At 36.3% G+C, this 9,913-nt stretch overlaps 2 protein-coding genes across 5 annotated transcripts; one reads left to right on the forward strand and one right to left on the reverse strand.

Moving 5' to 3' along the window:
* The first annotated feature begins 521 nt into the window (after positions 1 to 521).
* On the forward strand, positions 522 to 5,168 carry odam (odontogenic, ameloblast associated). 4 transcript variants are annotated; one of them, XM_042394217.1, is made up of 11 exons: positions 522 to 833; positions 1,730 to 1,809; positions 1,972 to 2,037; positions 2,124 to 2,159; positions 2,259 to 2,306; positions 2,490 to 2,738; positions 2,849 to 2,905; positions 2,997 to 3,128; positions 4,571 to 4,603; positions 4,729 to 4,812; positions 4,954 to 5,168. In XM_042394217.1, exons 1-11 carry the CDS (start codon positions 716 to 718, stop codon positions 4,987 to 4,989), a joined length of 939 nt encoding a protein of 312 aa, XP_042250151.1. In that variant the 5' UTR covers positions 522 to 715; the 3' UTR covers positions 4,990 to 5,168. The 4 variants fall into 4 exon arrangements, with proteins under 4 accessions (XP_042250151.1, XP_042250154.1, XP_042250155.1 ...); XM_042394220.1 differs by having other exon boundaries at positions 4,574 to 4,603; XM_042394221.1 differs by having other exon boundaries at positions 2,556 to 2,738.
* Positions 5,169 to 5,222: 54 nt separating this feature from the next.
* On the reverse strand, positions 5,223 to 9,440 carry LOC121885251. The gene is made up of 15 exons (XM_042394530.1): positions 9,390 to 9,440; positions 9,208 to 9,276; positions 9,051 to 9,125; positions 8,824 to 8,952; positions 7,298 to 7,423; positions 6,771 to 6,800; positions 6,660 to 6,680; positions 6,518 to 6,544; positions 6,398 to 6,424; positions 6,272 to 6,301; positions 6,147 to 6,173; positions 6,018 to 6,053; positions 5,860 to 5,895; positions 5,445 to 5,507; positions 5,223 to 5,353 (listed from the first exon to the last, which is right to left on the reverse strand). Exons 1-14 carry the CDS (start codon positions 9,438 to 9,440, stop codon positions 5,454 to 5,456), a joined length of 738 nt encoding a protein of 245 aa, XP_042250464.1. The 3' UTR covers positions 5,223 to 5,353; positions 5,445 to 5,453.
* Positions 9,441 to 9,913: the final 473 nt, after the last annotated feature.

Here is a 9,913-nt window from a genome sequence, read left to right on the forward strand (position 1 = left end):
GAAGTTTATAGTTCTTCTCAGTCACTTTGGTACATTTCACAGATCAGAATTCAAATTCTCAAAACTACTTGTTCAACCTCCACATCGTCTAGTCACTTGTGCACATCATAAAAGCAATTTCTCATTCTTTTGAATAAATTGCGAATGCTTTGGCACATTCATGCAAATTATTATGTACAGTTGTCCGCCGTTTCCTACAATATCAATGGCTTATGTCATGTTGATCAAAATGTATTATACTGGTTCTCTGTAGAATAGTCTTACCACCCCCTCCCCCCAAAATGTCTAGGCATGAGTTCATTGCATCAGTCATCACATGCAAAATGGTTGAACCAGTTGTCATAATATATCAAGCATATTTTCTACACATTTCTATTAGACTTTTTATGTAAATTTGTCCTGAATTGATTAATTGCTCTCAGGTGAATCTTGACTTTCACTAATGAAGGGGGAATGTGTGAAGTGTTAGATCAACCAATGATCGACCAGTTCTCTAAAATAGCTCAGAGGTACATATCATGAACCTTCAAATAGACAGAGCACAACACAGTGTTACAATTTCTGACAATGGAAGTGAACAAGGAAATGTCCAAGGTCAACAGTCGGGATGAAGAAGAGGAGTAAGGCTGCATGGAGAAGGGTAGTGAGGCCAAATAGAGGAAGAGGTAGAAGAGGCCAAGGACATAGGCACTGATGAAATTCATAAGGGCCACATATGTGGACCACGTTCTCAATCATGGCCTTACAATGGCCGAGGCTGGTCGAAGGATGCAGCCACATGTTGGGAGAACAACCATGTCCTCAATCATTCAAACATTTCGTGGACAGATCGGGTATGTAATCCAACAATGTGCACTGTACTATAATACTTTATACTTACTGTAATGCTTCGTATTACAGTATTTCACTTGCATTTTACAGTATACAGTAAATATACTTTATACAGATACATACTGTACATATACTGTAACACATTAACACACACACACACACATATGTATGTATACAGCAATTGTAATTTCAACCTTAAAAAATTAAAGCTGAGCACAAAAAACATGAAAACTTTGAGGATCAAAAAAAACCAAAAGTGCATGGGTGTATCAAAAAAACGCACTGCAATAAAACATCTGACTTAGTCATGTGTATTATTTCAAATGTCAGTCTAAAACATTTAAACTAATAAACATGCAGCTCAACTTCTCCAGATTGACTCACAAAAACACATTGCTGGTTTGCTTTTCCAGCTTTCTTGCTCAACGTAAATCTCAACACAGTCAACCATTGATAGGCATAATTTACCAACGAGATCTCAACACCAGTCTGAGCACGATGAACAACTTGTGACAAATGTCTGATTATAAGCTCCCGGCTCCTGTTTTCCTTTTTTTTCTCATGACATGCCAAAATTCCTGTTGTCTTAATGTCTGTAATTACATACTGAAGTGCAAGACTTTTAACACATCAACATAAACTTTACTTTATACACCAGAAACTGAAAGTCATTCAGTTGTGGCTTATAAAAGCAAAACAGTCCATAAAAAGTTCACTATAAGCCTATACAATAATAAATTCAGACACTTGACCAGACCATGTAATAGTGTTTCGGAGACATGATTTACACCTAATAACATACTTACCTGACGCATGTTGTAAGTGTCTGAGTCTGTTGATTCTAACACCATGAGAAATGTCTGTCACACTGACCACAAATTGTCTGGATGGGTTGGAGGTGGACCATGTAGAGAATTTAAAAGGGATGTGGACAAGGTGAGGAAACACACAGAAAGCGAAAACTGTACCAGAGAAAAGGTAAGACAATTTTGTAACACTTACATTCAGCGAGAGTTTCACTCTTGACTTGCATGGTTAATAAAGATTGAAGTTTGTTTTTTTTTAACAAGACTGACAAAAATGTTTTAAAATACTGGATGTTTTTTTGAAAGACCTGCCTCATCTTTTTACACAATGTAGGACATCATGAAGCTGCAGACTGCCCTTCTGTTGATCTGTCTTTTCAGGACAAGCTTTCCTCTTCCAGTGAGTTACATCTCTATGTTGCTTTACTGTATAGCTCATATAATGAAAAATAAGAGAGACAAAGTGTTGTTCTTTTTGTTTTACAGTTGCAGATTGGAATTCTTGCAAGCAACAGCAATGAAGTAAATAAAGCTGCTTTAAAGTCTTTTGGATGACAAGTCAAATCTTTGTCATTTAGGAACAATAGTTCCAAATCTAATCCAACACTTTTGTGTGTTCAGATCCTGGGACTGAATGGACTAACTCTTGCAGCTCTTGGACAAGCACAGGTACAGGCAGTGCTCAAAACTCTTCTGCTACTGTGATGCTTCAGGCTAACCATCACTTATCCATTTACTACCTCCAGTTATTGAATTTATCAAAACCAATATTATGTGTCTTCCTCTGTCAGATTATTGTAAAAAGCCTAAAAAATATATAAAAACCGAACCAAATCCCTTCTCACTCTCCAGGCATCTTCACTATTACCACAGTTTGTGCTGCAGCAGCAGCGGCCTGAGGTGCTTCTCACTCCACAGGTGGTGAACTTGAACCCTCAAGTGGCTGGTCCGTTTGGCGGCCAGGGACCCCAGCTGCTTTTTCCCGCACAGGGCAACCAGCTGACACCTGCGCTTCTCCCCAACGGTCAGCAGGAGCAGCTCGGGCCTCCACAGGACCCCAACAATCCTAATGGCCCCCAGCAGGCCCAAAACCCTGTGCAGGTACACTACAGTGATCGAGTGGTGCAATTATTTTGTTTAATCATTAGAGCTGCTGCAAGGCTCCTCATAGTAATATGGAGAAATGTGTCATTGTTTTGAATCTCCTACAGACGTTTCCACAGTTCCACTACCGTGCTTATGGATTTCCTCAGTTTCCCAGACAGCAGGTATGAAGTCAAACATATTGACCTCAATAAAAATATCAATGTCTCTATTTAAGTGCCCTCTGCAGATTTTAATGGATTCTGTCATCTACAGGGCTTCCAATACTTTGTGCCTTCTTACGGCTACCCCCAGCAGAGGAATAATGTGGTGCTGCAGCCCAACAACGGTCAGGTGGCTCAGCAGAACCTGGAGAAAACTACACAGAGGCCACAGCTCCCTCTGCAGGTGAGACATGCAAGATGACATGAAGTAAAGAAAAGAGGGTTTCTTTGTGCTCATTGGTAAAATATAAACATTTATTGTATTCTGAATGTTTAAAGACACGGGGAACAGCCACTATGAAAACGTCAATCTACTGTGCCTAGCAGAAGCTTTAAATAAAGTTTAAGAACTGATCCAGCAGACTGTGGTGACTGAGGTCGAGACTTAGTGATAATAACATATCTGCAAATGTTGATTCATGACTGTATGGACGTGGTCACTGTGATGTAATGATGACTGTCTGTCATTTTGACCACATGCAGTCTGTCTGGCTTAACGGTGGGCTGCTTAAGTCTTGTCCCCCCTGTTCCTTTTGGGTGTTGAATAATTGATGAAAAACCATAAGCTGTGTATTGATATGTGTATTTTTTGTCATCTCTCAGTATTACTGACACTACCTGTAATAGAGATGTAATAGGTATGATTTTGTGTTGCTTATGTGTGTTTTAATATTATTTTATAGTGATTATTTAGTAAGGCTTTATTTTACAGGTCCTTTCATTTTATATTGATTTTCTGGAAAGGAAAGGTTGACTTTTAGGACATTTTACAGAGAGGGTAGTGCAATTTGGAGAAAAAAACAGATAAAAGTGTTGACTTGGTTAGTTGTTAAGTGCTGATTCATTATATTTGGGTTCATAAGTAGTTAAAGTAGGTAAAGTAGTAGCAAATATTCTTAATAAATTAGACTCTTAACTCTTTGACTGACAGAAAAATCTTAATTTTCAGTGTGTAGTTTTGTTTGTCGAATTACATATCAGCATATTAGGTTGTTTCTTAAAAACTATACTTTTTATACTATACTGCCAAATTGCATAACCCTTTCAAAGAAATGTTCCAAGAATTAACAGTTACAGAGCAGCTACTTTCAGGAAATTATACTGAAACCACCTAAAATGCTAATATAGTGTTTGACATACAAAAGTACACATTGAAAACTAAGCATTTTCTGTCAGTTAAAGAGTTAAGAGTCTAATTTATCAAGAATTTTTGCAAATTAATCAATGAATCATTAATGAATCAGCACTTAACAGCTAAACCAACTTAACACTAATGTTTTTTCTTATAATTTGTACCACACTGTAACACCCTCTGTAAAATGTTCTACAAATTAATCATTAAATTCCTGCAAATTCCTCAGAAAATTTCCAGAAAATTTGCATAAAATAATTGTTACTGATTGTTTTGTTGTTGTATATTTATTCAAGTTTAGTTTTTATTGTCTATTGTCTGAAGACTCCTTCAAAAACAAGATGGGGTTAATCTTCAAATTTAAAAATTTGAAATACAATACACTTAGTTGATAAATAATATATATATGTATATACTATATAATATAGTATATACTTAATACATGGGTAAATTATTTTTGGAATCTAATTGATATGCATTTCATCCCACTGCAGCAGGGTTCCCAGACAAAGGTACAAACAGAGAAAGTGAGTGAATTATGACCATCACTTATTTTTTATAATTCAATTAATGATGCAAGAAATGTGAGGATTTTGCATCAGTTTGGTCTGACTGCTATGTGTTAACTTTGTCTTACTGTGATCTATATCAGACATGGCCAATGGGGACACAGAAAGAGTCCACTACCATTCCTCCTGATCCTCGTGGTGACACCTCTGGTCCTGGGGTCGATGAGGTATGACTTTATATGATGACACACAGCCTTTATAGCCTTCATACTTTCACACAAATGAACAAACTTTGATATGTGTTACATTATCATTGTCATTTCATACGCAGGATGTGATTCTAAATATTATTTTTTATGTTTCTCCAGGGTCAGTCCAATTTCCCCTTCCTGTTTGAGCCTTAGATTTCACCTGGGAAATAACAACAAAGTGATTTGGCAAAAAATAATTTCTGTGTGTTTGGCCACAGTCGCTGCAATCTCCTCCAGCAAAACACGCTGTAGGGTGCAATTTTTCCAAGTGCTTTTTATTTGTACTTAAGTGCTTCTTGTATATTAAACAGAAATTACCTGACTTTTTTCAGGAGTCTGCTCCTCGCTGTAACAAAACATCTAATAAAGAACTTTGCCAAAGTGAATTATTTAATAGAAATTTATTGTGCTGCACAGAACTTTGGGTTTTCTGGGAAAATACAGAATTACATTAATGATTTTCCAGAGACTTCCAGTCTAAAGTAGATGGATCAAACTTGGAGCTGTTTGTTTCCCCCTGAGAAAAGTGTGAAATAAGAAATACAGTAAGCATCAGTTAGCAAATTGATATTCAGGTATAATAAGCATTACTGTATTGACACACTCACCTTTTATGGTCAGTAATCTTCTTCTAGATTGTTTTCCTCTCTGAAAAGCTTACCAGGATTTGTCTTAAATATAAGAAAAATATTCAAATTAATCCCACAATGCAGATCTCAAGTTAATGAAATGTCAGTTAATGTGCTGAAAATGACTTTTTGTCACTTGGCTCATTCCAAATCACGTTCATTATATTCCAGTTCAAAAATTACAAAATTGCATACTGCGTCTATGACTGGCACATTTACTGGTGATTGAATGCCTGCACATACTAACAGAAAGCTTTGGGTAAAAGTTGAATGAGAGGAGGGATTGGAAGCAAGAATTCCACATTTTAATTAAAATAAAATTAAAAAAAATACATAAAGAATTGGAATTAGACACATATGTAGTGCAACAAGCTAACAAATTGTCTGTACTTACAGGCTTCAAAACCCCATACTCAATGGAGACTTTGTTCTTCAAAAGGAAAAAGAAGAATTATGGTTGTGGTTATGACAACATATTTAAAAAACAACAAATCATATAATACACAGTTAACACAGACATCAGCTTCATTTTGTAGTGAGAAAGGAGGTTACCGGCTCTGTGGCGTTGTAGATGAGCTTCAGATATTGCTGAAAGAAGAAAAACAAAAGAACAAAAATCTGAATGCAGCTGTCTTGAATATTAAATCAAACATGAAACCAAACTAAATTCAGTCAGTATACCTGTGTTGGAGGCCCATGATTTCCTCCCTGTGAAACAAACAGTAAAAATCAAACCAGCTGAGTGTCTGATCTTTGTTACTGTAATAATTGTTCAAGTAGAGATATAGTATGACTTGTTTTTATACCTTATGATGATGATGTCCTCTTCCACCGTGCTATGGATGGATTGTCAATCATTAGTATTATCTTGTGATTCTTTACCTATGATAAAACTGTAACTGTGTATTCGGACTGCATCCTCAGTTACCTACCCTCGGCTGCAGAAATAAGTTCTCCCCCTGCAAGATGAGAGGGTGAGAGGGTGAGAGCAATCTTAAAATTTAACAAAAATAAAACATAAATTAAGATACTGATTTAGGTGATTTGTTTACCTCCTTCAGTGGTGCATTGGTGATGTTCTAGAAACAAAAGCCACACATTTAGTTGAAAAAATGTCGATGCCAAATGTCAAACAAATAAATACTAACTAAACTAATAAATACCAACAAATACTACAAACAGTTCAGGTCTTACCTGAACTGTCACGCTGTCAACCTGAAAAAGAGTTATAAAAACATGAGTGTTTTCCACCTGTCCTGTATAAGTATATTATGAAATCATATTAAGAGACAACATCAGTCCTACCTTGAAGATTGGGGAAAACACCATGTTGCCCTGAAACAAGAAAGAAGTAATTGTAGATCATATTTTATCATAAGACAGAGCAAATACCATGGTTTAGCTGAGATGCTTAAATAAGTGAGTGAAGTTTATTTGTAAAGCACATTTCTACAGGAGATCTCAAATAGTGCTTCACCACAAAACACAAAATAAAAATGTAAAATACAGATACAATATAAAAACAAACAAAAAAAATAACCATGAAAAGGAAAACAAACAAACAAACAAAAGTAGAGATGAGTATAAAGGGCTTTTTAGAATTTAAAATTTTCCTCCAATTTAAAGTCTCAAAGTCAAGAGCAAACTGAAGAGTCTGATGAGAGAGAGAGCCAATTAACGACACTTCTGTCTTACTTTTTCATTTCAGTATAGACAAATTCATATGGGACATTTAATATACAAGGGCAATTCAAGGTTCTTTACATAATGCATTAAAAACATTTAAAAAAGAAAAAGCTATAATGACAATACTAATTTCATTTTGAGCTTACCTTTGCAGCAGGGTTTCTCATGTTGGGCCTCTTGCCTCTTGGAGGTCCTCTGGGTCTCCCAAAGTGCCTGCTGGATCCAGGATGAGGGACTCCAGGCTCATCAGTCATGACACCAAAGTCAGGAGCCTGTGTAAGCACATGTAGCACATGTAAAGTAATGCATGCATTTCTAGTACTTTTATTATTGAAATCCATCCGTTTGTTTCTCACAGTTTATTGCCTATGTGTCTGTTCCCCCAATATCACATCTGTCTTCACCTTTAGATATATAGATTCCAGCTTAGTGGCACTTATAAAGTTGATTTACACAGCTAGATGCTGCTAGCTTAAAGTTAAAGTTAACTTAACGAACACATCCATTTTCCATTTTGTTTATTTCTGTTTTGTAGGAGCTGGAACGGCATTTTATCATCTGCCTCTGTCAAGATAAACAAAGACAATCTCCAATGAGATCCCACATTCATGGCATTTTCATTACCAACCAAATCAACACAGAAGCCACCAGTTGTGTTCATATCAGGAAGCCAGCAAGCAAATTCATCTAGCATTTTTCAGACAAAAACTAAGGTTGTAATCAGAGGAAAACAGCTAGTCTGGATCTCTCCAACACCTCTAAGGCTCATGAATTATAATTCTGTTGCTTGTTTGATGCCTATATAAACAGAAATATAAAAAAGACATTATGTGGTTTTAGGGAGCTATGGTGCAACTATTAATTGACAAAGTCACCACACCTGCCTGTTGCTCACCATGAAATAGTTACTGGAGGAGCCTAAATGCAGTTTATTAATGTTTGATTAATTAGCATGCAATAATTTAAGTTCATATAATTCAAACAGCAGTAATTTACATGGTTCATTGATTTAGAAGGAATTGAAAGGAATATTTACAGTACTTACAGGTTGATGTATTTACAGTTCCTATTAACAGTAATGTAACAAGTTCATTGTTTGATTCCTTGCACTTAAAATATGTGTGGATAGTTTAAAATGCATAAAATCTCATTTACATTAAATTTGTAATATTTGGGAACAGGTGACTGAGATTGATGCTTCCTAGTAACTGTGCACCTTTAATTGTCTTTGATACTCTCACAGGAGGAGAAGGTGTGGTAATTTGGGGGGAGTCAGGCAAGCAGTGAGTGGAGCCATACAGTTTTTTGACTTCTGTCCTTTTTATCTCATTAATGATTCTTGCTTGAGTTTGGTTCAGTAATTTGATAACTCTGAAAATGGAAAATTGTTCTTTTGTGTTGAAGTAAACAGTTCAACTTTACCAAGTGGTCCTCTAGATTTTTTGGTGTGGATTTGGACAAGAGGAATCGTTAGAGCATCAAGCTTAAGCTTCATTTTTTTGAAACCTACAGTTACAGCCTATAAAATCCCGGTAAAAAAACAAAAATATGTTTGCAGTTATGAAACAGACAAAACAAACTTTTAGAAAGAACGCAAATAAACCTCTCTTCTGAAATTTCAAACAATTCCCTAAGTGAGACTACTAAACATATAAGAACTGGTTTTAAATACCTGTCTTTTGCCTCGATTAGATGCCACAGAAGGTCTTCCCGTCTGGTAGTCACTCCAATCATGGGTCATGGGTTCCATACTTGGTTCTTTAGAGGGCCAGTTTGGAAGTCCAGTGGGCATCTCATGTGACTGTCCCAAACAAAAAAAAGGATTGTGATCACTGATCATCTCCAACCACCATTTCATTATGATTAGCCAAGTTTTATAAGACTTGAAACACCACATACCCATTCTGGACTGCCTCCTCCTGACCCTGTATGTCCATCTTCTGGGGAATTTGTTGCCTGCTCATCATCACCAGGCTAAAAAAAAAATTCAAAAAATACTGAGAGTAGTAGCAGCAGCTCTGGACCTGTGTGTCTATTTATGTTTATTCCCTGTTACCTTAAAGTCCAGCTGGGGATCACCTGTAGGTGGAAACTCTTTATCCTGCCATGGCGTCTGGGAATCTGGCTGAAAAAAAAAGAAAAAGAAAAGAAAATTACAAATGACCAGCTTAAAATCTGAAGTTTTAAGTCTTTATGAGTGATTCTAAGGTCACCAAAAGTATCAAAAGAAACACTCACATGAGCAGCTACTGCTGCCAGAAGTAAAGCTGTGATACACAAGAACTGCATTGTCTCTGAAGAACCTGAAAGAAAATATTATAAAATTGAAATGAATATAATTAGTCTATGCCCTAAAATAGACCAGACATTTCATAGAGCATGTCGTTTATAGCATCTACTGTAGCACTCACCTGCACGGTGCAAGTACTCTATGTGTGTGGCCCATCATGCATTGATACTTATATCAGGCTTCAGACATTGAGACACACTACACATTTCTCAGAAAACCACATCTTTGTTACGCTTGATTACATGCTAAACAGCAATTACTTCACATGTTGTTTGCTAATGTCTTGACTTTAATCCCTGCTTTTAGCAACAGCACATGAAGACAACGACACAACTGGTAGCAATGATAAAAAAATGATAATCAGATAGAAATTGGAAATAGAAAACATCAATTTTATGTGTATAGCACAATGTCACAAATCACACATTTTCCTCAGGAAGCTTTACAGTCTGTACAGCAATACAACATCCTC

This window comes from Thunnus maccoyii, chromosome 2, assembly GCF_910596095.1.
Source record: "Thunnus maccoyii chromosome 2, fThuMac1.1, whole genome shotgun sequence".
NCBI classification, from domain to species: Eukaryota; Metazoa; Chordata; class Actinopteri; order Scombriformes; family Scombridae; genus Thunnus; species Thunnus maccoyii.